This window comes from Drosophila bipectinata, chromosome 3R, assembly GCF_030179905.1.
Source record: "Drosophila bipectinata strain 14024-0381.07 chromosome 3R, DbipHiC1v2, whole genome shotgun sequence".
Lineage (NCBI taxonomy): Eukaryota > Metazoa > Arthropoda > Insecta > Diptera > Drosophilidae > Drosophila > Drosophila bipectinata.
Window position 1 is genome coordinate 23,471,700 of NC_091739.1, and position 27,272 is coordinate 23,498,971.

Consider the following 27,272-nt stretch of genomic DNA (forward strand, 5'->3'; position numbering starts at 1 on the left):
CTCTGTTTATATTCTCAAAACGCGAGCAACTTCGGTCGAGGACGGACGTGTTTTCGCAGTGAGACGGATTATTTGAACCGCGTCGCGAAACGAAAGAATATTGGCAACAAACTTGTTTGAATCAAATGGCCAAACACAAATATCAACAACAAAGGGCAAAAGGATAAAATTCTTTGCTGCTAAGTGAGTGCCGAGAGTGAGATATATACTATATGTGTTTCAAAAGATGTGTATCCGCGAAGGATACTGACTCTTAAAGGTTTTAAGCAGACTTTACATTTGATTTATTCAACAAGTGCATGGCTGCGATACCAACCGCGTGGTAGCTTCAATAAACTATAGACAGTTTGTATTTATGTGAGCGATCTTGCTTTAAAAATGAAATAAATTATAAAATTTGTTATTCATTTAAGGTGTTATCAGTGAGGGCCTGTTATATGCTGGTCTGGTCTTTGTTTTTGCTTTATTATTGTCTCTCGCATAAAAACGTTGTACTGTTGTTGCTGGCGTTCATGTTGCTGTTGCTGGTTGTGTTGATGTTGCCGCCGCGTTTGTCTCACTGTTGCTGATACAGAAGCGCAGCGTTAAATGGCTATAAATAAAAAATGGCACGCGGCGGCTGCTTCTACTAAATTTGTTACTGTGTGTGCAGTGCCTGTATCAATGCTGCTGCTGTCACCCCCCTCGCAGCTCGTCCCGCATCCGTCTCGGAGGGGCCACCAGCATGGCATCGCATGGCGTGGCGTTGCGTTCTGGTCTGCTCTGTTCCGTTGTGGGTGTTTTGCGTATTACTATCTCTGGCCCCTGTGACGACTTGCGGTTTCCACTTTTCCGCTTTTCATTTCACACATCTGTGGACGCGCACAAACAAAAACGGAAAACAAGCACAAAAAACTGAATCTCAAAAGGAAAAAAAAAACTCAACGCAGATCGTCAATTGCCAATCTAAAGGCCGCCGGTATAATTAAAATAGAATCTTTCAGATTTCGCTTTGTTCGCTCGGTGTGTGCGTGCTTGTAATCTCTGAGATTCCCCGTGTATGGGTCGTAGCTACTGCAATACGGAACAAACAAGAGTCAAGGTGCCCACGATAAAGACGCGGCATAGAAGCAGATTCCTCTTGGTAGCAACGAACTCGTTGGGATCGCATCCCTCCCCCGGCACTTTATTTACTTATTTATGGTTTCCTTTATTGATGTCTGGGCCCTTTTTTTTGGACCAACGATCCTCGAAGAAGGTAAGCCAAAAGGGTCCAAAAAAACAGGGCTTAGACTTAATTGGCTTTGATTCCTGCGCCAGTGGAGTGTCTCGAGCAGATTGCCACAAAACCTTTTCATATGTTTTGAATCTTCTTTTTTTATTGTGGCTGGGAGAATGTCTGCTAAATGGAAATTTATGCATGGGGAGAAAGGGGGAAAAATGAAATGGAAAATATGAATTTTGGGGGAAGTTACCCCCTTTTCTCAAGATGCTGCAACACTTCCGCTTGCCAGAATATCAACTTCCGGCGGCGAACAATTGTCAGCGGGGGTGGAGGTGGGCTGTCTCTGGAGGCGATGTGGCACAAAAGACGCATATTGATATTGTTGGCCAGGTTGCTCACGCTCCAATAAGCATCCAGATACAGACAAACACCAAAAGGACTTTAGCAGCCAGAAACGCATTTCATTTTTGCTTCACTGACTGCCCCTCGTCTGGCAAACATTTTGTGGCAACTTGGCCATTAAGCATTTCGTGTTTAAGCACCAATGGCATCCGTAACAGTAGCGCCAGACCCTGCTCCAAGGCGACATCAAGGACAGCAAGAAGGGCAGGGAATAATAAAAATTGCCCGCGTATGCATTTCTTAACAATATTTCTCGTCGCCGGACTCTGGATGGCGAGTTCTCCCCAGCGACAACATTTCATTTCATATTTTCTGACAGCAGCGCTTTGAATAGAATTCATTTGGATGTCCCTGTCCAGCCCCCCATCCTTTGGCTCCTTGCTTCCTTTCGTATCCTTTCAATTCGCATCTTCAGCTTCCTTTTTTTACCCCCCAGTACACGCACTTCGGTCTGATAGCGCGTGCTTAACAAATTTCTGCTGTATTTTCGGCTCTGTTTTTTCCACTTTTCGTCATGGTAAATGGGGAATTCTTTTTCACATTTTTTGCTGTCGTAGCATGCCAAAAATTAAAAGCGAATTAAGTCCTGACCGAGCTTAAGACGGGAGGGGGTTTTCAGGAGTGGGTTTTGCCTCGACAAGCCGAAGGTAACTACACTTTAGCTTGGATAGACCGCAGGTATTAAAACCTAAATTTACCTGCCTGACGACCACAGGCAGAAAACAAATCTGGCAAAAAGATTTGAGTTATTTTATGGTTATTAGAAAGAGTCCTGAATGTTTATCAGGTTTGAATACAGGTCTTAGGGCTGGCGTGTGTTAGGGTGTGGGTGGGTGTTTTTGTTTGCCTTGTGGAGGCGTTACAGCTGACGCCTTGGTACTACTGTCTGTTACACATCCTCGACAGGAGACACCCTTGAAACCACCACTCATGCTCCTCATATTCTTTAGAAGCACACAGCCTCCCACCCCACCCCATTATCATCACAAACTCCACGAGTTATTTCCTTTTCTTATTATACTTCATCGTTTGCCAAGGCAGTGCTTTGAGTTTTCCCCTCCACATAGGGGGAGCAACCAGAATTTTTGGTTGCTATAAAGCAAAGTTAATGATATGTCGCAAGTGCTTGTTTGCGAACAAGTGCTCTTTTATTTCCACTTCCCCTCGGCCGGATCCTGACATGCCCGAGGCCCCCATCTGGTGTCGTTCCCCCGGCTGCAGCATGTGTAATTAATTAGGGTCTAAGCAGATTTTATATTTCACTTACTTGGCCCGATTCCAGGCTAATTTATGTGAAGTTCTGCTTTTAGTCATATTTCTTCATGTAATTATTATCCTTGTATTGCCTCGCCACCAAGATAACTTAATTGGCCTCCTCGAGGAAAGTCTGCACACTTGGAAGCGTGCTCTGGGAAATATTTTGGATAGACCACAAATTGCCTTTAATCCGGAACCTATTCAGTGGCTTCGATTGGCCGGCCCGTGGTTTCGGCACTTTGTAGTTGGCCAAGCTTAAGTTGGTCCGTAACTTTTTACTTTCCGACCAGCTTTCAGATCGTTTTCACTTGCACGCATTTACATGCCAAAAGTTAAGTCGCCAATTCCCCGCAAAACATCCTCCTTTTTTTATACTCCCGTTTATTTTCCAGCAACTGGCGTCACGGGGGGCTTCCGCTGAAATTTGTTCATCGGTTGGCCTGCCATCACTTTTATTTGCCAAATTAAAAGGATTTCACTCGCCTTTCATATTTGCATTGGGGCCTGTTTTCACTTTTTTATTCTTTTCATATTTTATCGCCGGCCCGGCAGGCATTGCCGCCCGGGTGCCGACAATTTTCCCACGCAATCACCATAAAAAGAAATCTTTGCCGCCATATTTTCCCGGCCTGTTCTCTTTGGCTCCCATCTCGGTTCCATCCCGGCAATTGTTATTCATGACCCGAAACAACAGGGGAGCCAGCACGGTGGTATCCGGGATGCAAAGGTGCGCATCCTGACAGCCAGACCATCCTACCATCCATGGAAGCCCCGAATCCCAGCATCCCGGTAACCTCCAATGGCCCATGCCGGCCCCAATTCCCAGGCCACAGAACGGTCGTCATTCGTCGTTGTTAGTATTAATTATTTCTTAACTTTAGTGCCGGTAGTCCTGCTAGTCAAAATCGGAGCTGCAAGCCAAGTTTATAAATAAATCGCAATTTCTTTATGAACCGAACCGAGTGAACGAATGGGAGCTGGCCAGAATCCTGCATCGAGAAAAACTACTAGCAACATTACATTTGTAATGACTTTTATTGAAAAAAATATTAAATCAGATACAACTTATTTTACAAGCACCTGCTCTAAAATAATAAATACATTCCCAAGAATCGCAAGTCAATGACTGTGTCGTAGTTTTGTCCTGTGTAGTGTCCAGTCTCTTGGCTCTTATCCGACCCTGTGGTTATTTGCATCGCCTCGGGCTCTCCCGCTTCTGTTGCAGATTATGGCAATGAGGATGCGACCCCGGCAGCGGCGGATGGCCTGGCAGGCATGGCTGGCTTGGCTGGGTGCCCGACTATCTGTCTACGTGGTGTTTTATGGCTGAACTTTATTTACATTCACATGCCGAGCTGCTAAATAATCAGGACTCGCTCCCACTCATTTCGTTTTTGCCACAGTTGCACAGAGTCGCCAGGCCGGGGGCTGGGATGGCTATTTGGATGGGTGCCTTTGGCCATGGCCTGACCCGTGCGGACAAGGGCCACAGGTGCCGGGCAGCCAAGTTTAATTATTTGCCGTTGGCTTTAGATTCGTTCTGGCCCCAGGCTCAGTTCTGGCCGTAGCCTCCCCAGTTCGTGTTGGTGTCGACCCCTGCCCTCTGGACTTCTCGTCCTGTGCGTCCGCCCGCCCGTCTATCTGTCGCTCTGTTTGTTTGCTTGCTTGTTGGCTGTTAGTTCAGCCGCCTGGTTGCATTTTGCGCTTGTAAAGCATTTTAAATCGCATAAAAGTCGGCCGCAGCCAACTCTCGACCCTCGTCTGGCTGCTGGATACTGGAGCACTGTTCGCCCGATTCATTATACCATCTCAGCTGTCCTGTTTGTGGGTGGGCGACTGCCAGTCTTTGCGTCGGTAATTGAAATTAAGTTGTTTCCAAATTGAGGCACAGCCTCTCGGCTACGGCGCCTGCTCCCCCTCTTGCTTCAGGTCCTGCTGCCATGCTACTTCCACTTGTTAGCCAAGTCATGGCCGGATGCTGTGCACTGCATTTCGATGTCCTTGAGTGCAACGAAAATTGTCAAAAAATGCGAAAAGTCGGAAAATGCTACCGAAATGCGCTAAACAAGTCGTTGCGAGCCAAACTGGGGCCATGGCGGCAGTGACTTCCTCCTTGTCGTTATATTTCAATCCGTGCTTTTATTTTAAATGACACTCTTTGCTATACATTCGAGAGCCATTTCAATTCATATCTTTGAGTCCGGGTTCGGGTAGTTTGCAACTGCAAATGTCAACTGTCAAACGAAGGAAATCAAAATTAGGCAAACAAAGAGCTCTGGATGGCGGGCTGGCTGCGTACGCCGAGTGTTCTGTCAGGATTTGTTCTTGTAAAACACTAAAAGCGACAAAGAGCCTCGATGGGGAACGAAGTGAGGCAGTCTAGTCCTAGTTCCACCCTCCTGCAAAGGAGATCCAGAGTCAGAGACACAGATACGGACACGGATGCGAGTGCGGAACCGCCCCCGTTTAAGAACAATGATTCTCCAGTCACTTGACGCTTGTCATTGTCAGCTCCTGTAGTTGGAAAGTTGCGAGCACTTGACAAGCCTGATTGATGGCCTTGGATGGATCGGGGCGGTGGCAAAAACCGGAACTGGAGGATGTGATATCTGGATAAGGCCCGCCTGGCTCTCAGAGCTCTTATCGTATCTAATTAAACTAAAAGTAAATGGCGCGTGCCGTTTGCAAATGGCAACTTAAGGCTTTTAAGTGTCCGCTTGTGCATCGACACCATCCAGTCCGAATTGGCTGCGTTTTACTGGCTCCAAAGAGCACTGTCACTGCGACAATAATCGAATGACAAACAGCTTGATTTGATGATACCCTATTACGTAGTAGGGGCGTTAAATTTGGATTTGTTTACGCCGGCCGATCGTGGCGGGAATTGACCCAGACCCAGAACCCAAAACACAGATCCCTGAGCTCTGGGAAGCCACTGATAAGTAGAGCACTCGTATTTCCATGTGGGTGCGATAACGAGTGCGTCTGAGGCAGAGGGTTCTAGGAGGGTGGAACTAAGGCTGAGAGGACTGCATAAATTTCATAATGAGCAAAGTGGCTGCAAAAGGAAAATCATGGGGTGGTGGGTGGCTGGCTGGCTCGGTGGCTCGGCAACTTTGGCTTGAGCCAATTAACATACTTTTCAACGATTTTCAATTTGCTGCCAGAGACGTGGCAACAAAAGAGAAAAATCACAAGGCACGGTGCGGTGCGGTAGGAGATGTTGAAAAATTACTCGTACATTTGAAGTAACTTTTTCCCCCTCTTCCGCCTCAGCTTATTTAGTTTGGAATTTATCAATTGAATTTTTAATTTTGCTTAAATGAGAACGCAACATCATCATAATCGTCTTCATCGTTATTGAGCATCAGCATTCCTGTCCCAAGTGGCGTATACGTAATTATGCGACTATGGATTATGGAAATGGCTGCCGAGGCTGCTGCCTCTCGCCCCTAATAACGAGTCCAGCCACAGCTCCTGTTTCAGCTTTCGCCTTGGCTTTGGGTTAAATTAAACGAAATGAAATTAGGAAAATATGTTGCATCCTTTTGCCATTCGTGCCTCGCCTCCGACTGTTTTGTTTGGCTGCAAAAAGTTTTGTCCGAGGTTTGCCGGTAAAATTGTCTGCGTGGTGTTTGGCTTTATTTGCTAGTTGGCTGCTTTGCTTGAATTGCCGCACCACCACCACCGTCAGCACCACCCCAACACCACCACCACAGGACCACACAAAAGGCAACTTAATTTGCCATAAAAAGCCAGGCGAGTCGTTGATTTGTTTTGTTTGGAAGGCTGGGTGGGTGTGTGTGTTGGCGGAGCCGGAAATGAAATGATTTAATGAAATTGCCACAATTGCTGGAGAGAAAATCAGTAGCAGCAACAGCAGGAGCTGAAACATGGCCTGATGACAATGGCTTTGGCCAAACATTCAAGTTAATTGAAAAGGTTTTGTGAATTGCTTCGGTTCTGTGCCGGGGCTAAGCGATTTTTAATTACCTGTTATTGTGCATAGGCCACGAGGTGCCTGGCTTTCAGGAGGCATCCTGGTAGCCCTCCTTGCCTGCCTGCTAGCCTCCTTTGACTTGAAATTAATTGAGTGCTAAGTTGATGGCAGCCAACAGTGCAGTTGGAACATTTACCTGGTGGGCCTTGTGAGTTTACTGCCTGCCTGCCGTTTCCATTAAATCGGTTTCCTTCACCTGCCACCACCTACTTCGTATATGGCAGCCTCCTTTGCCATCTGTTGGGCTTCGTTTAGATTTTACACCTCTTTTGTTTTTAATGTTGCTTGCCAGCTACCAGTACTAGAGTTTTTATGATTGCCCAAGGCACAGATGTGAACATGGTCCCATATTGCAATGAAGTCGTGTAAATGCCACCATATGTAAGAAGGTGCCTGGGTGCCTGTTGCTACAGTTGCTGTCAAAATAATAGCAGCCAGAGTCTCGCATAATTAATTACCTTGGGCCATTTACGGGCCTATGCTACGTTGCCAAGATTTTATGGAATTATTCTCACATAAATAGAATTTTTGAGCCCCTTGAATGCAGGGTCCTATTGAAACCGTAGCCCCCACTGTGAGTACGTATGCAAATGAGCTGCCTCCGGTGCCTAGATTGCTCTGGAATGAGTCTATCAGTCAGTTCGGATGGGTGGGCGTCCCCGAAGATATGTCGTACAAACATCTCACTTTCGATAAGCCGCACAGCTTGATGTTGGTTGCAGGGTCGAGGCTGCATAATCTGCCTACGATTCAGCCGATTGCCGGGCAGCTGTATCGATTGCATCTGCGTCTCAGCTCAGCTCAGCCCAGGATTAACAAATGAATCCGTTCCTCTGACATTTCCCAGTCGCTCAATATTCCAATTGCAAATAAGAGACAAGATATTCCCGACTGGGAATGCATAAGTGGATTGGCTGCCACTCGGGAATGGTAATGTGGCAAGCCATTTGATCTGCATTTTCACGATTAAATCCCCAATGCATTTACGTATTTTGATGCATTGTCAGCTTTAGAGCACACTCATCCATATGTGTAAAAGTTCCGCCCTTTTCGAGTCAAAAAAATGTAAAGAAAAAGCAAATATTTTCACAATCGATGGAGGCATACAAAGGTGTAAGGGTCAGGGGGTTATCAATGGTCTGGTCGGCCTGAGAACATAAAATAAAAATAAACCAAAGTTGACACTTTTTTGTTTGTTAATCATGCCACAGAAATGATACCTAGGTTTATAATCGGAAAACTTATTTAAAAAAAACTATCATTGAGGACTAACTATTTCATGGTCATCTCTCGGTTCTATCTCGCGAATTTCCGCCCATGGGACAATGGGTTATCAGGGGTTAAAGAGCTTGGGAACACAGAAAATCCAGCCTGCAAAACAGAGTGATCTCAAGTGTAGTTTGTAAATAAAAACAAATCCACGTATTGTTGGTCTAGTGTGAACCTGAATGAAGCTGTTTCCAGCACATTCCACAATCTAATCGTTGCTTTTGCGTTGCTGCTCCACTAAGCCGTTTTTAACCCACTTTTAACTCATTTGCATTTCAGGCCCGGCACGTGCTAAGCGAAAATGCAGAAACTATACTGAGTGCAGCAGACTGATAGGCACTATAGAACCCCAAAGACCCGCTGGTCACGAAGCGTGCTAAAAGCAAACAAAAAGCACACACAAAGCATCTGAAAAGCAAAGTAAAAAGAAGTCAAGCTCAAAGTTGCAAGCCACTGCGATGCGTCGGAGGCGTGGCATGAACCCGGGCGTGAGCTATACTAACTGCGCCCTGCTGGTGGCCACTGGCCTCCTGGTGCTCATCTCGGTCCACGCCAAGAGCCCCCGGCCGAGCGGCACCAATGGCGACCAGGTCGGGGCGGCACTACCAGCTGCCGCTGATGCCCCATCTGCCCAGAGGAAAGACCATGACGACCTGCAAAAACTGGACGGGCAATCAAAGGAGGATGTAGGCGGTGACGAGGACGAAAGGGCCATGCACCATCATCGCCGGCGGCTGTTCGATGAGTATCTGGGCACCATCCGCCGATTGCGCCGCCCCTACCGCAGCAAGTACACCATCGAGGAGCTGATGCGCCTGCAAGTGTCACCAAAGGTATCCGGAGACATTGACATGGATCCCTGCAAGGCTGGTGAGTACGGGCACAAGGATGTGTGGGTTAGATTTCGCGGGTCACGGAAATGGCTTCCCTTTTGCCGTTTTGCCGTGCTTCGGCGTTGATTTAACGTTGATTCAACTTTGCTGAAAGCCAATATCTAAGCAGGAATCTCTATATTTAAGCAGTGAGAAAAATCGGTATGAGGTTTTCCTTGAAAAATGCAATTAATGGAAATTTTCCCTCAATTTTGTCTTTAAAATTTAAAATATATTACACATTTATTTTTAAAAATATTTTTGGCTTATTGCTATTATTTTGAAGTGTATATCCATATGAGATTTTCCGATACCCCTACCGAGAAGTGCCGGGAAGACAAAAGCTTTGAAAATTGTATTAGACTGCGAGTTTGAGTAAAAGCGAAAAGTCTTGTTAACTCAAGACTCGAACACACACACGGGCAGGGCCACACGTGAAAGCCGCTCAACTTGCCACCACCCACTCAACCCCACACCCCCACCATCGACATTATTTATGGCCACCTGCCACCACCTTTCGCCCATCCACGCCACTCTCTCAGCCCCTGTCAGCCGCTTGTTGCAGCGTTGAAAATTAAGCGCTATTGTGGCATGCTCGGCGCTTAGCTTCCTTGGCTTCTCCTTCGATCAGATTCCCCTTGCCCTTTTAGCGTGTTCGAATCAATTGAATTTACCTTAGTTTGCGAAAAAAACGACTAGAAAGAGGAAAATAATACAAAACCAAGGGGAAAAAATGTAAGGAAATTGACTGTCGAGCGATGCGTCTGAGGACGTATCAATGGCTGTCTTCAGAGCTTGTAGGAGCCCCCGGATTCGGATTCGGATCCGGATCCGTGTCTGAGCCTGAGTTGAGTTCGATTGCAATTTGTCTGCCACGCTGTAGGAGATGGCAAGTTTATCTGCGGGTCTATCTATAAGTATTTGTTCACATCAATTGTCAAAAAGTTATATGTACATCCCCACAAGCCGACAAGGCACCCAGCCACCCACCTTCTCAAATACAGACATATATATGTAACCACCTCAGGCAAAATACTCGCCAAAGTATGCGTATATTGAGGAGCAAACAACTTCCGCCTTAACTATCATTGCCAATGTGTCGTCAAGTATTAGAAGATGGCAGTCATTGGGAAACTTAAACGTACTGGTACAGCACTCATTTGAATATTTATGAACTTTAAATAAACACCCATCTCATTCATTTACTATTAGTGTTTAGTTTTCATAAAAAGAGAGACCATTTAACGTTAAAATGGTCATAAATTCAACTGTATTAATTTAGTCGTTTATTAAAAAGCCAATTTAATTCAAGTTAAAGCCATAAATTATGCTTTTATAACATTTTAGTTATATTGTTTTTAAAATTTAATAAACTTCATTGGTGGGCTTGGTGGGCCGACCACTCCTGTGGTCGGTGTCTGGCACTCCAGTTGTTAGATAAGTCACATCCCCACATATTTCAGCAATCAGCATACTATACGTGCCTGCGAGAAAGTACCTCCATAATTTCGCAATCAATCATGACTGCCTGGTGGGCTTTCCGTGGCGCTCTTTGACGCTGCGACAATTAATGAATTGTTTGCATTTCGCAGCCCTAGGGTAGCCCGGCCGAAAAAGTGGGTCAACACTGATTTTCATGGGACACTGTTCACTGACTAATATATGCAAATGCACGCAACACTCCAAAACAGGGAGACTGGAAAATAAACAATTTTTCATACGCAATTCTATGCACCGAGAAAGCCAATTGAATTTCGCAGAGCAAACACATTTTCGTTGGGAACAGAGAAAGTTAATCAACTTTCTATTGCCATTTAAAAATGGGGAGAATTTCATTTACCTGAAATGTTCCAAGCCATGCAGACATACTGAGATTCCTGTAGTACATACTCACTCGCATTACCCACACCATTTGCTGAATACCAGTACTGCAGGAGTATCTGGGAAATGCTGGAAAGTTAATTAAGGTCCTCGGCCGGCTCCCAGAAGTATGCAGCACAAAAGCATTTAGGACTGGGAGTTCAAGATAGTGTCATAATGCGTTTTGGCAATTTACTCTTCACATGCAACGGAATGCATCAAAATGTGAGGCTTTTGTGCAGCACCTTGCTAATTAATTGGCAAAGACAAAATGCACAAAAGCTCCATCAAAGCCATAACAATGGTGGGCCAGGACCCAGAACCCAGAACCCAGAACCCCGAACCCCGAACCCTAGGAGCCAACTCAGCGAGGCGTGACTGCGGCTGAACACAAGAAATCAAACCGCAAATGGCACTGCAAATGGGGGAAATGGTGCACCAAGCCATTCCAAACCGAACCAAACCAAACCACGGCAGACAGGACCCTAGTGGAGTGCCGTGAAGCAGCCAACTAGGCAAAGATGACGACAGTAATGATGACAACAGCATCACAATAACAACCGCAAAGCCGGAGCGACCAAAATGTCAGCCGTTGTTGGAGGCGCGACGGCTTCAAGTGGCCTGGAAGGCACAATGCTGGCAAACTTCAACAACCTGCCCAAGTGACTGCAAATAATTTCCCACCATTCCCACCACCTCCCCTGCACACACTGGCTCACACATCTACATTGATCCTGCGGCGGCAAGGCTGAAATGGCAACAAACTAACGGCGTTAACTCTCTGCCGTTCTGAAATAAAAAGGCTTTCCGAAGGTATTGCATGCATTTTGCCAGGATGCGAGGCCGACATAGAGATGGAACTGCAACCCAGGTCGTGTTACCTGGTAGTTTCACCTAAATAATGGGAGAGTGATAAATTGGCAGGAGAAGATGCGGAAAGAGCCGGGAAGCTCAAACTATAAAGATATAAAATGCACTTGGAATAAGTCTTATCGGAATTTTTTAAGAATTTATAAACTTTTTCAATTGGTCTGTCTTATCATCTCCATATTTGGAAAAAAAACATATATCGAAGTATATATATAAGAAGTATTTAAAAATGCATACATTCCGAAGAATAATTTAAAAATTTGATAAATTTTTTTCCCCGTGCATTTTATATCCAAAAATATCCTGATAAGTGCCCTGCAGGGTTCTTAAAAAGTCCATCGCTAAGCCAGATCCTGATGCCAGAAACTATTTACAATTCGCACTTTTGGCGGCATTGTGTGCAGACGAATTGAGTTAGTTTGTTGCTGCCTGCTGCTGATGCTGCTGTGCTTGCTTTTCCTATTTCTGAAGGAAGTCCCAGAGTGGGAGTGAATTTTTGGGATACTCGCCGCAGCTCTGCCAGCAGGATCTGCTTACAAAGCCACATAAAACCAGCTAGGAGGGATGCTAAACTTTTTGGCAATAGAGCTTTGTATGCCCTTAATTAAAAACCGCATCTATTTAACGCTTAACTTTGCTTGAAACTCGTGTGCTCAAAACTATATACACATAACCATAAATTAATTTAATTTCCGGAAAACCCACACCAAAAAAATAGTTCTCATTTGTGTAAATTAATTTGTTGGCATTTGTCCAGTCATTGACCTTATTTCAGCTGTCAGTTTTCCCGGAATTCGAATGCTGACAATAGATTTATATACATTTTATAAAACTCACTCCATTGTGTGGGCGATGACAGACTCGAAATGCTTTCCACTGTTGGCGGAATTCAAAAGGCAAATCCTTTGCTGGGAAAATTGAAAGCAGCGGAAGGAAGAGGAGCTGCGGAAATGTTAGAAAATCGGAAGTGCCGACAGTAAGAGGCGGCTGATGCTCAGACTGTTCTTTATCCTCCGAACAGAGGGGATTTTCAAGCTATTGGCTGCTCTATCTCTTCCTAGCCCTGCCTGGATTTTACCCACCTGACAGTTATATTGCTATTACTCTCCGTAACTGGCAGTTACAAATTCTGACTGATACTATTGCATTTGCAGCTGCATTAAATTGCATTTATTGAAATGGCATGCCCGGACAGCAACCAGAAACACGTGTAAATAAAATAAACTTGCATTTAAACTGTTTACATAATTAATTAATGCCAACAAGAATGACAGGGCGCCCAAAGGGGGAATTATGGTATGTGTGTGTTTGGCATGTGTTGCAAAATGGCGAGCTCAAAATGGCTCAGCTGCATTCCGAAACTTTTTGGAGCATACTTCTCCGCGCTGTGGTGGGTGGTGGGCCAAACCAACACAAAAGCAAGATTCTGGATTTCGACTGCCCCCAAACAGAACATTCAGAACCCAAACAATTGCCATGTGTCTGAGCAACCTGTTTGCCAGAATTTGTTATCGTCGACTGACTGTGAGCGGTATGCTGCAATCATTGTTTATGCAAATTGGCATAAATAAGCAGGCAACACAAACAAGCTCAAAAGCTGCTCAGATAATGCCACAAAATGAAGCTTATGTTTCGCCACATACATAAATTTCAGCCATATAGGACATGTATGTACAATCTATGTATATATCCATATATATACCGTGTTGCATATGTCTGGCTGTGAGCGCCTGCAGCTGTGGGAGCGGTGTAATTTATGCAAATCGCATTTTAAATTTGTAAATGTGATTTTAATTGTTTAGCCAGCGAAACGTTTGTCCCCGATCTCAGAACCCAATGGCAAGTGGGGTGAATATAAAAAATTTCACCCATTTAAAAATGACCCCCAATCAGGATCTGGGTTTAACTTGTGATTGGCGTTTCAGTTTTCCATATTCCTTAAGCTCCATGCTGGGCTGAACTCTTCTCAGCATGAGTTCGGAGTCAAAGCGACAGACCAAAGACAAATTGGATGCGTTCTCCATTTTTTGTTTATTTTTTTTTTGTGCCCAGCAATTTTTTGCAGGGTCATACAAAGCAAATGCCAAGAATCCAATATTCAATTCATATGCCAAAGCAAAACCCAATTGAGGAAAAATCCAGTCAAGCGTGCATAGAGCTTCATTTGCAGCGGTTCAGTCCTTTATACGATTTTCATCGTATTTGGAGAAACATATATTTTTTCATTAGTATTATGTGTGCATCCACATGAACAGACAAAATACATACATCATAAAAATTGGTTACCAATTGGATAGTTCGACAATCCCAGATTTAAAACGAGATGCCCATGCAAATGTGAAAAATGTATAAATAATATTATTAGTATTAAATTATTTTGATGAAGAATTGAATATTAAGTCTGTATACATGTAAGTATAGAGTATGATTTTTAAACATTTTGTGTAGAACCTAGGATCGCACTCTGGGAAACTTTCCCTTTATCTGGAACAGTCTCTGCTGCAACAAACAGCCTGCATTTAATTTGGCATCATTTATTTTGGATGTGCGAAAATGTACGAAAATAAACGCGACTCCGACACAACTTCTACGGTGGCACTGCTGATGGCACAATTATCAGATGCAACTGCCAAACGCCGGGTCGGAAGCTGTCGCTTGGAATGGCGGTGCTTCTGGGTGAACAAAACGCATCTAAGTGAAAGGAGCCGGGGTCTGGTGTGGGTGTGGATGTGGGTGGGTGCATCGAGAGTTTATTGAACCGGTGGCAAAATTTCAAAAGTAATAAAGTGCCAGCCAACGTTGAGTAGGTGAACTGCACATTCAATTCACGGATTCACACATCATACAAAAAAGCCCGCGGGTGGTTAGCCTTTTTTTTTTTTTATTTTTTTTTTGGGCGTTGTGAGCCCCAGCTCCAATTGAAAAACTGCACACCCAAAAATATATTTTTCTATCTCCAAGCCAAAACTTGTGCTAAAAATTCTTTGTGCCAACGAGCTGCAATGTCCGAGAGCATGTTCACCGCATTTTTTGCACTCGTCTATTTGTACGGGTGCAATGGAAAATAGTTTTTATAGATGCCACTCATACCCACATGCACACACATGGCAGCAGCCGTAGGTGAACAGTGGCCATGGCTGAGAGTGCGGAGTGCAACACGCGGATGCGCCACACACAGCTGCATAAATATTTCGACGCAGTTGTCCATCATAAATCTGTTGCGGGAACTCAAACATTGGCCCGCTATTGTTTGCCCTCAAGTTCTATCTGCGATTTTGGCCCGCTAAGAGGATCTGGGGGAATTGCGAAGCTCACATGGGCCAGGGGTTTTTTTTTCCAAGGACATGAGTGCACATGACCGTCAGTGGTTTTTATAAGCCGGCTCTGGGCCATTGTCCGAGTACACTACAAATAAAGGCTATAAAAAGGTTCCATTGAAAGAGTCTTTCATTGAAGTATTTGCTTCAAAATGGAGTCTAAAGATCCCCATTAAACGATTTAACTTTCTTATTTGAAAATTTTAATGCAGAAAACTCTTCCATTTCATTAGACACCATTTTTAATTCGTCTGATTCGATGATTACCGTCCTCATCACGGATACATTTGACATAGATGGTTTGATTCGTTTATCGAATGCTTTGCCACTCCAATGAAGCGTACCGCACTTTCCCCCAAGTTACCGTTTCGTCGGAAAGTGTTTCCCCATCCCGTATACGGCCTCTACCTATATACATACATTCGAATAAATAAACAAACGAAAATCCCACTCACAGCAGACACGCTCTCATAAAAAGCAAACAAAGCTGGAGCCTAAATCGTGCACAAATCCAAAATCGCTTGCCGGGTCACTCGTCACCATCATGGCCGGCCGGCCAGGCAGTTCGGGCCAAACTAGAGCCGGAACTATTCGCCGTAGAATTCGCAATGCTGCTTTTGGCCAGTCGGGCTAATGGCTGAGGTCTTCATGCAATCTCTGCTGCCGGCGGATTAGTTTGTCCGACCATATATTCCGCCTATACCCGCCATTGCCCTGTACCCCTTCTTCCAAGTCCTCGCCTTGTGCTCATCCTTCCTTCCGTTCCGTTTGTCCGGCTGTTTGTCTGTCCGTCTGCATCCGTATGCGATTCATCTTGTGTGTAGGTGTGAGTGTGAGGCTGTGTGTCTGGATGTTTTGGTTTATTTGTCTGCCTTTATTTGCCTTGATTTCATCTTTAATTTAGGCAACGCCTGAATATCCATCCGGCCGGCGGTTTATGGCTCGTTTGCTCGTCGGCCGCTTATCAAAACATAATTCCCGGCATGATGAATTTGTGTGTCCGCCCATTTAACATGTCCGCGGGGCGTAGCCAACAAATTGAATTTCATTGTTATGGCTACGGTAATTAATACGCACACACCCCCAAAGCGAAAGGGGGGAATCACCCGACCAAACACACACACACAGCCTGCCAGCAATATGCACATGTATGGTGGCATGCATATGTATGCATTTCCGCTTTCTGCTGCATGCCCCATAAGTTCTGTAAACATGCACACAGCCATAGCAGATTATGCATAATTACAGCGATATTCAGAATGCTGGCAGCGATTTAAAAGCCAAAGATGCTAGTCAGTTAGCCAGTTGGTCCGACAAGGCCACTAGATCGAGACTACAGATCGAGGCCACATTTATCCTCCGGATAAAGTGCACACGAAAGCACAATTTTTTTTTCAGTAAAAGTTTACTTTGTAAAGATAATTTGTTTTTGTTTAATATGTGTATCGTCCTTACTGAAAGTAAGCTACTAATCCTAGTAGTTACTTATTTTAATTGAATTTTAATTAAGTATTCCCTATAATTATTATAAACTATATTAAATGGTTAACGCTCTGCTACCAATATGTCAGCTTAATCTAATCCTAACATGTTTTATTAAAATCTAAAAAATTTAAGACTTAAAATTGAAGAGAAGTATTTAGGTACGTCCTTATAGCTTCAGATCCCCCTTGGCTCTTATTCGAGGATCAGGATTAATGAGAGCAGAGGTCCCTAAAATCCTGGATGAGCTATTGGGATTTATTGAGACTTTTTATATATTTCTTTGATATGTACCAGACTTTTATAAACAATGAAAACAACAATAATCGTTTTAAAGAACTGCAAAGTATTCCATTTGTACTCAAAAGCCCAGTTTATAAAGCTCAAATACCGGAGACCAATTAGTAATTTTTTCTCGTTTAATCGTCCAGCCAAAAACCTTTCTGTGCTTCAAATAAATTTTTGTTGTTTAATCGCTTGTGTTTTATTTGCGCACATACTCGTATTTTATTTTATGACACAGCAGCCGGCTCAGTATTGACATCCGCAAAAGAGCGCAGAAAACCATAAATAACAAAAAAAGAGCCCAAAATGTACAAAGTGTGTACGGGGTGGACCAAAGAAAAAAAAAAATGCTGAAATGAATGCGACTGACCCGCCTGACCCCAACAATGGCAATCAGTTGTCGGGCAGCCCAACGTGCTCTCTTCAATTATTTGCTTTTGACCCACAAAACGGTCCAGCTTCCAACGTCCATCGTCCATCTAGCCAGCCACCATGTTGCTGGCAATGCGTTAAGTGCCGCAACTAGTGTGTTGGGCCGCTGTTGCCTCCCCGTGTCTGCTGCGGTTGCCATTGCCGCCGTTTTGTGTGTTGTTTCTGTGTCGCACGTATAAAGCTTTGGTCCCGAAGCGAATAATCAGATGTGCCCAAGGAGGTGGAGCTGGAGTTAGTTGGGTTTTATTTTTAATTAAACTTGTATTCACACAGCGAGCGCGGATCCGGGCGAAGCTCATAAAGTGGGCATCCTTGTTGCCATATTACGCATACGCCGCATGGGCGGTACGTATTTAGGGGAGAGAATGCAGAGGCGACCCAACATTTTTGTGGCCGCCATTAAAGGGTTACGGGTTCCACGGACTGGTCAGTGGAAGCAGAGTTTAAAGCCCGAAATCCCCTCTAAAACATCACGTTTCGTGTGTCAGTTCGTTAGTGTGAATGATGAGAGCCAGGATGGGGACGAGGGTTGTGAGTGGGCAGGATCTGGGGCCGGACTTAAACCGTGGGTGGACCGTGGATGCAGCGTCTGCGGAGCTGGAGCAACGCTCAAAAATTTAATTACTTTCACTTGTGCCAACTGTTTGTCTGCCAGTCAGACTGAATGAAACGGACGACCGGCCAAAGGCATTTAACGTAAATGTAATGAAATTTCAGACGAACCTCTACGCACATTGGATGCCGTCCTTTTTCACTCTTATTCCCATTTCCACTCCGTTTTAGTCTCCTTTGACTCTGTTAACCGTCCGTTAGCACTTCGCTTGTGAGGGCGGACAGTGCGATGGCAGCTTTGGACTCCTGCGTCGGCTTTGTGACGCATTATGCGGCAAGTTTTCTCGCCTGCTGTGCCTCGGAAAGTGCAGCGTCTTTTTATTGCTGCCACCACGTCCGTATTTGCTGTTAGGAGTCTGGTGAATGTTAACGGAATTAAATGCCAACTGGGTACGTGCATTGCTCGAGTTACTCTCACTTACTTTAAGCTACAAGTGCTGCCTTGGAGGGAGCACTGCCAAATCAATCATACGCCATGTGGGGCGTGCGCGGGCTGCTCTGTTTTAAATTTAAATTTCATGTGTGCACAGCAAGGGAACAGAAAGGGAAAAGCACAACACATATGTATATATTTTTAATCCACAACAGGGCACACGTGTTCGCTGTGCTGTGCAGATTTTCAGATTGTGTATGTAAATATTTGCGCAATTCTAGAAATTTGTTTGACTGTTAAATCAAATGTAAATACGATATATTTTCAAAGTCAACATGCAGCAATTGCAGCAAAAACAAAGGGAAGCAGACCCGAGGCGGTGGCACTCGTACGGATCAGATATACATTTGAGATTTATCCTGACGTATGATTTAATTCAAATTTTACAACATTTGAATCTTAGAACACATCGTATCTAGAAGATAAGAATGTTTGATTCCAGGTTTGAGAAAGAGACGTCATCTTAAATGATTTTTATTTTAAAGGAAAAATACCAGGGCTTTGTCATTCTGCCAGAGTCTGATATTTTGTGGATACTCGGTTGCATTCATATAAATGACATTTTAAGGTTTTTCTTTGGTTTTTTGGTAAATGACAGATGGGTGAGATGCGTGTGATTGCCAATGATTGAAATACAAAATATTGAATTGTGGCTTTGTTTCGGGGCATTTTCCCTTTTCATAGAGAATTCCATGATTGCCATTCTCTGCAGCATGTAGCGTGTGCTAGTAAATATATAATTTGCCATTTCAGTTCATAGAGTAGCACACTGAGGACTTTCCCCGCACAAAATTTCAAGAGTCTATAGCCCTTAAATACAAAAATTATAACACTTTAAAACTTCTGTATATTTTTAATTACCTTTTCAAGTGTCACACATATCCATGATGATTACCCAGGGGGCTGGGCCAGTCAAGTACTTTCGAGTATATATGGGTTTTACAGCCATTTCCCACTTGTTCTGACCTACTTGCCAACAAGTTAGCATCCAAAGATGATTGGTTCCCTTCCAGCAGTTGTAATAATCGAATTGCCAGCTACCGTATCTGCATTTTCCCTTAGCTTACCCGGAACTGGGACTTATATTCGGATTGGGAGTCTGAGTCAGAGTCGGAGCAACTCGTTGCAGGAAGTGAAGTCGAAAGCGGAAGCATCTACAGATGGGAATGTGGGGCATGGTGAGCGGCCTCGAGAAGTCAAAAGGCGTTAACATTAATGCTGCCCTATCACGGACTGGCTGGTCTGATCCACTCGAGTGGGTTTCACTGTGCCTCTGCCGTGTAAATAGCACGAATGCAATTTTATTTTATTTATGTTTGAATTAAGCCCTGCTATCCAACCATCCAAGCTCCGGCACTCAGACAGTTTTTATAGGTAAATGAATTGCTTTAGCCATGGCTGAGAAACTGGTATCTTCTGCCTGTTGGAGTTTTTCCCATGAAAAATAAAGATTGATGCTTATCCTTCTCAGGGGCTAGGGTCTAAAATGATTCATTTAAAAATTATTCACTCTGGAGTTTGGCTTTATATTGTTTTAAGAGAGTCTGTGGACTTCGGCCTTTCTGTTAAATGGTTGATTTGCTTGATTTTCATCTCAGTTTTTTTTGCAATGTGCAAACGCACTTAATTAATTTTGTTTAACGTGTCTGAGGCAGACAGTGAAACAATTTCATATTTTGCTTGTTAACTGTTATCGTTGTTGCTCCTACTGGTCACTGGTGGCCACTGGTAGCCACATGTGGGCCATGAACACACACTCCCGTATACCGCACATTTTACATTGCGTATACGCCGCGTGGAGCGAGTTTGGGAGCTTGGGAAAACAAAAGCATCAACTGTCTGGCAGTCCAGCAGTCCGGCGGTATCCGCTATCCGATGTCTGCTGTCCACTGTCCTCTGCCCGTTGATGCACTGATTAAATGGATATGCAGAGTGTGTCTATCCAACCGCCTGGCGAAATAACTGTCAGTGCAGCAGGCCACGGGCATGGCTTTATATCTCCATGTCCGTGACCAGGGGACGTTGTCAGTGCAAATTATAAATTACCAGCAGATACCAACGGCCCGCCAGCTAACCAGCCACCCATCTGAGCCCAGAGCCACATGAAATTTCAATTAAAATAAAAATTTATACGCTTTTCGCCTTGTCGCTTATAATTAAAAACAATTTGTAAGTTATGGCCGCTGCTACCCATAATGCCCCTAATTTAAGCTGTTTTATCTGTGTGCTTTCAGGCGGTTTCATGGGTGACATAGCCCTGCCGGAGGGCGAGTCCTTCCCGGTGGTGGCTCGCACACCCGTCGACGACGAGGAGAAGGAGAGCCAGGAGGTCGAACAGCTGCTGGCAGATGCTCCGGCACCGGGACCGCCAGCAGTCCGTGGCCCAATCAAGTTCAATGCCACCTTCCAGCTGGATCTGGAGAAGCTTAAACAGGAGGTTTACCACGAGGGCTTGCAAGTGGAGGAGGAGGGTCTTACCGACATCATCCGCAAAAAGACCAAGCTGCCCAGTGCGAGTCCAGTGCATCTCACGGCCGGGCCGGGTAAACCACAAAGTCAGGTCAGTACAAGAACAAGATTTATTTTACAATTAAGTATAACCTTTAACACAATTTGATGCTTTGGAATGTCCAAGATATTTAATTCCTACTTTCCTAAAAAGAAAATTAAATTCAATTCCATTAAAGTACATTTTCTAATGCTCAAATTACTGAAATCACAAATTCAATTTGCTAATTGGCGTCCAACGCAGCCACTAGAGTCTCAATGTGCAACATGTTTACATTATATTTGAACAAGCACTGAACATCTGATTCAAGAGCTCTTTACTTAATACCCAGAGTGCTAATGAACCTGTGAAGCCCGGATCCCAGTCGCCCTCGGATTATGCCCAGCCTGCCAGCTACAAGAACGAGGTGATCCCCCCGTTGGAGCGGCGTCACAATCCGCCCAAGCCAGCCAGACTGACACTGGCCGAGATTAGCGACAAGTCCAGCAACAAGACACAGACCTACCACCGCAACGTCGACCTGCGCAAGATTCAATCCGACAACAAGGACATTGAGGACGACTCGGGCAACAACTTTGTGTCGGACCGACGCCAGTCCCTTATCGTTCCTACCTCCCTGCCGGAGCAACGCTCCACCCTGCCCAATGTCTACAGCAATGCGGGGGGCAATGGGATGCAGATCGACGAGGAGGTGGACTTCTTGCACTCGCGGGGCGTGGTGAGGAGGCGTCACCGCAGAGGTCCCAAACAGAGGTGAGAAATGATTAACACATATATCTCCCAGAGCTTAAATAAATCCCGTAATCGAATGAATCATCTCAATCGCAGGCGGAGCAATCATCACGCCGAGCACGAAGCCAAGCTGCAACGATTGCGCGAAGAGCTAAGCCAGCCTGTGGGGGAGGCGCATCACCACCACCGCCAACACCAGAACCACCACAACCAGCAGCTGCAACAACACCCCCACCAACAGAACCAGCCGCGGAAGAAGCACCGCTCGCATCGTCAACATCGTCGAAAGGGCCAAGGCACAACGCACTATGTGAACCACTCCCCATCGTCAGGATTCAATCAATCGGCCCAGCACGCTGTGCCCGAAATGGATTTGCCAAAAGTGGAGTAAGTTTGTTAATCCCCTACCATTGCCTCGGCATCGGCGTCGGCCTCCCTCCACTCCACACCACTCCATTCTCATCAGTTGCGAAAACCCACGGCCACATCCGCTTCCGTTGCCATTTCCTGTCCCGCTGTAAATTGCTGGCCATTTTCATTCATGTTTGGGCTTTTTTTGTTTTTTGGCATAAACTTTAAACAAACAGCAGCCATTTTGGCAAGCCCCCCAGCCACAAGCACACACTCGCAGCCACACTTAAACACTACTCATTCAGCCGATGTGTGTGGGGGGTGGGGGTGTGTACTGTGCATGGTAAAAGTTATGAATTTTAATAGAAATTCGCGTGCCAAAAGTTGTGCCGAACAACAACAGTGAAAAATGTATGGAAAACTGTTGGCAATTAAAATTACGCATACGCCACGTGGAAAGTTTTTGCCGAAACCCACTCAAATCCCCAGCGAACACTTGCTACAGAATCATCCGTACCTAATACTTGCCACTCTTATTTTACAGCCCACCGAAGGACGAGGCTGGGGAGGAGCAACATCGTCATCGGGTGGCCCGTGCTGTCACCGCCAAAAAGGAGCGTATTTGGGACTACGGTGTGATTCCCTACGAGATTGATGGCAACTTCAGTGGCATGCACAAGGCCCTCTTCAAGCAGGCCATGCGCCACTGGGAGAACTCCACATGCATCAAGTTTGTGGAGCGGAATCCGGAGATCCATCCCAACTACATTGTTTTCACAGTGCGCAGCTGCGGGTGAGTTAATTAAAATAAAGTTATATAGGAACTTGTCTAAAGGAGCTTTCAGTTCCCGCCACAAGCACAGACTTCTAATTAATAATTGAAAATTATTTTAGTTGCTGCTCCTTTGTGGGAAAACGCGGCAATGGACCCCAGGCCATCTCCATCGGTCGTAATTGCGACAAATTTGGAATCGTGGTGCATGAACTGGGCCATGTTGTGGGATTCTGGCACGAGCACACCCGTCCGGATCGGGAAAAGCACGTCACGATCGAACACAACAATATAATGAAGGGCCAGGAGTACAACTTCAATATGCTGTCACCGGACGAGGTGGACTCGCTGGGCATGGCCTATGACTACGACTCGATTATGCACTATGCGAGGAACACTTTCTCCAAGGGCACCTACCTAGACACCATTCTGCCCATCGAGATGAAGGACCGAAAGCGTCCCGAGATCGGTCAAAGGTTGCGTCTCAGTCAGGGCGATATTGCCCAGGCCAATCGGCTCTACAAGTGTCCCAAATGCGGTCGAACTTTCCAGGAGAGCACGGGCATCTTCGCCGCCCCGTCTTACTATACGGCCGGAGCGTTGACTAACGAGACGGAGCACTGCGAGTGGCGGATAACAGCCACTCACGGAGAACGAGTGGTCCTGAAGCTGGAAAACATGGTACACCCACTGATTTATTCATTCTTTCTGTTATTAGATACCCATTTATATTTTTCAGAACATTTTCAAATCAAACAACTGTGAAACCGACTACCTGGAGATCCGAGATGGATACTTCGCCAAGTCGCCGCTTATCGGGCGCTTCTGCGGGAAGGTGGCCAACGATGTCATCCGCACCGAGTCCAGTCGCATGCTGCTCACCTATGTCAATGCGCATCGCAGCGAGGGCTTCAGGGGATTCAAGGCTGAATTCGATGGTGAGTGACAGAGTGGGGATGCCCGGGAGTCATTGTGAGTACATGGAATTCCATTTTGGCAGTTGTTTGCGGCGGTGAGATGTCAGTGGACGACGCCGAGGGACGTTTGGAGTCGCCCAACTACCCGCTGGACTACCTGCCCAACAAGGAATGCGTTTGGAAAATAACTGTGCCCAAGGGCTACCAAGTGGCGCTCAAATTCCAGTCATTCGAGGTGGAGAACCACGACAGCTGTGTGTACGACTATGTTGAGATACGGGACGGTCCTGCCCAGGATGCGCCACTAATTGGCGTTTTCTGCGGCTACAAGCCGCCGCCAAACATGAAGTGAGTATATCTTTGAAAAGGAGGACCATCCTATCCCTGGCTCACGACTACGCCGTCCTTTTGTTCTGCGCCTCTTTCAGGTCAAGTGGCAATTCGATGTACGTAAAATTCGTGTCCGACACATCGGTGCAGAAGGCGGGCTTCTCCGCCGTGTTCATGAAGGAGGTGGACGAGTGCGAGACCCAGAACCATGGCTGCGAGCACGAGTGCATCAACACACTTGGAGGCTATGAGTGTAGCTGCCACATTGGCTACGAGCTGCACAGCGACAAGAAGCACTGCGAAGGTAAGTTTACCAACCTGGAACACTCCAAAGAGTAGATTCAAATAGTATTTAAATTAAAAGACAACCTAAACTCCCTTACTTTTTTCTAATGTATGGCTCTTTCTCCAAATCCTTGTCTAATTAGATGCCTGTGGCGGAGTTATCGAGTATCCAAATGGGACAATTACATCACCCTCGTTCCCTGAAATGTATCCCGTGCTGAAGGAGTGTATCTGGGAGATTGTTGCCCCGCCGACGCACAAAATTTCTCTCAATTTCACCCACTTCGACCTGGAGGGCACGGCGCATCAGCAGTCGGACTGCGGATATGATTCGGTTACCATCTACTCGAAGCTGACGGAGAACCGGCTAAAACGGATTGGAACATTCTGCGGAAGTGCCATTCCACCCGCCGCCACCTCCGAGGGCAATGCTCTGCGGGTAGAGTTCCATTCCGACAAATCCATCCAGCGGTCCGGATTCGCGGCCGTCTTCTTCACGGATGTTGACGAGTGTGCCGTGAACAATGGTGGCTGTCAGCACGAGTGCCGTAATACCATTGGCTCCTACATCTGTTTATGCCACAATGGATACTCGCTGCACGAGAACGGACACGACTGCAAGGAGGGGGAGTGCAAGTACGAGATATCCGCCCCCTTTGGCAGGATCTACAGTCCCAACTACCCGGACTCGTATCCACCGAATGCAGACTGCGTTTGGCATTTCATCACCACCCCAGGACATCGCATCAAGCTCATCTTTAATGAGTTTAACGTAGAAATGCACCAGGTGGGAAAAAACTCAACAAATTTAATTTCTATTTTTAATGAAACTTTAATAATTTTTAGGAGTGCACCTACGATAATGTGGCCATCTATGACGGGGAATCCGAGTCTAGCTCGGTTCTGGGACGCTTCTGTGGCGACAAGATTCCCTTCCCAATCTCCTCCTCAACCAACCAAATGTACATGGTGCTCAAGACCGACAAGAACAAGCAGCTGAATGGATTCACGGCCATGCACTCCACTTGTAAGCTGCCCTTGAATGTGAATGCCTGCGAGTAGGTGTAATTATTCTTTTCATACTTTTCTGACAGCCTGCGGAGGATTCCTGCGTGCCAGCTACCAGGTGCAACAGTTCTACTCCCACGCCACTTTTGGACACCTGCAATACGATGACGACATGGACTGCGAGTGGACCATCGAGGCCCCTCCCAACCGAAACGTCCAGCTCATATTCCTCACCTTTGACATTGAGAGCAGCGAGAACTGCACCTACGATTATGTGCAGGTGGTGTCCAACATGGAGGACACCAGCGGACCCATGTATGGACAGTACTGTGGAAATGTGGTAATTACATATTTTTTGATTTAAAAAAAAAGTTAAGAAAAAACTGCATAAGAAACTAAATTATCTCCATATTATGGAGTAATCCTTCGATCCTTCATCTAAACTTTCCATTTGTATATTAATTGTTTTTTATTATTGTTTTTTATCAGCTCCCGGCAGACATCATCTCCATGACCAACTCTCTACTGGTCCGCTTCAAGACAGACGGCTCCGTGCCAATGAAGGGCTTCTCGGCCTCTTACGTATCCGTGGATCCGTTTGACGTCACCGACGTGGATGTGGACAACTCGTACTCTTCGGAGATGGTCACCCCGTTTCCCGGTTCCCTGAAGAGCGTCTACATCGAGGACACCGAAGAAACCGACGAGTACAGTGACTACAGCGGCAACCAACTAGTCCTCAATGGCCAATTTCGAGGTCGTTACAGTCTGCCTCATCGGTACTATGGAGGAACCAATTAGAGCAGGACAAGCAAACGCAGATATCGCACAAAAGATTCATGACAATATATAAAAACGGAATTTATTTAAAAGATTTAGGCATATCGACGTGTAACTTTTTCCGCTCTTCCACGCGCACCTTCTGTGTGTCGCAGGACATAATCAAGGACCTCATCCTGGTCACGATTCGATGTTTTAGTTTTAGGAACTCAAAAGAAATCGTTAGGTTCCAGCAGGCCACTGCTGGGGAGTTTAAAATTTACTCAAAATGCTACCGATATAAAATCATCCACATTTTTGGGGACATGCTGTGGCAAATACTTAGGACTAGTGAATGCATGTAATGTAACTTGGTTTAGACCTTTCTTTAGACTCTGTAACTAAATGTTTGATTTCCTCTTGCATTTCAATCGCTCCTACTCTAAAGATTATTCTCTTAGGTATACCTATTTTCCCTATACTCGTACTGTGCCATATTAAATGGTTCAAAGCATTTTGTTTCCCTTGTCTTTGGGGAAGTTTCCGTTAAGCATCTTAGCATAAGTCGATTGGAGTGGAGGGCCCATATAAAAAGTCAAAATGGGAGTTAGGCTAGGAAGGGAACAGAGGACGGAAAAGTGAATTAAATACGCGAGCACATAACATATCTTCGGTAGCACCGAATGGATGGCCCTTGCACTTATGGAAGAAAGTCCTTCAGTCTGCTGGACGACAAAGAATTCAAGTTTCGATACCGATTCACTTTCCTGCAGGGTCAGAAGGAACCTTACACATACATATGTACAACTCTTGGATATTTGACTCAACTTAATACGTAATTAATTCTATACATACATATATATATTATATTATTAAAACTTGCATAGTGACTATGTTTAAAACCAAAACGAATGCGTTTCAAATGGGGGGGTATTTGAGAGGTTATATTTTACAGCAGCAGTTTACAAATAGAGCTATTATCAAGGATATTAAATTAAAGCCTGTTTAATAAAGCCCGAAACAGGCAGACAATGGACTATAAAAAAATAGACTGGACCGGACAGTGGCTTACCTTAATAACGCGGGCCTCGAGGGCTGACAAAATCCCTCATTTGAAACTTGTTCCAGCCAAAGTCTGTCACTTCATAATGCGTAAAACAACCATATGGACGAACTGGCAATGAATAAAGGAGAGTAGCAACACCTCAATAAGGGCTTGTTTAAAGCCGCTATAGCCATACAAGGTGCCAAAGAAGGGGTGCAGAATACATATATAATACCTAGCCGGATAAGAGTCTCACAATAACGCCCAAT

General features: G+C 45.3%; 1 protein-coding gene across 4 annotated transcripts; it reads left to right on the plus strand.

Annotated features, from left to right (window-relative positions):
- tok (tolkin) lies at positions 1-26,866 on the plus strand. Of its 4 annotated transcripts, none has more exons than XM_070281362.1 (14): positions 1-183; positions 8,412-9,002; positions 20,530-20,855; positions 21,115-21,557; positions 21,633-21,923; positions 22,432-22,680; positions 22,782-23,340; positions 23,399-23,597; positions 23,660-23,924; positions 24,005-24,210; positions 24,335-24,978; positions 25,038-25,218; positions 25,286-25,539; positions 25,689-26,866. In XM_070281362.1, exons 2-14 carry the CDS (start codon positions 8,591-8,593, stop codon positions 25,998-26,000), a joined length of 4,341 nt encoding a protein of 1,446 aa, XP_070137463.1. In that variant the 5' UTR covers positions 1-183; positions 8,412-8,590; the 3' UTR covers positions 26,001-26,866. The 4 variants fall into 4 exon arrangements, with proteins under 4 accessions (XP_070137463.1, XP_043067837.1, XP_070137464.1 ...); XM_043211902.2 differs by having other exon boundaries at positions 21,136-21,557; XM_070281363.1 differs by lacking the exon at positions 1-183 and adding an exon at positions 1,220-1,237.
- The last annotated feature ends 406 nt before the right edge of the window (positions 26,867-27,272 follow it).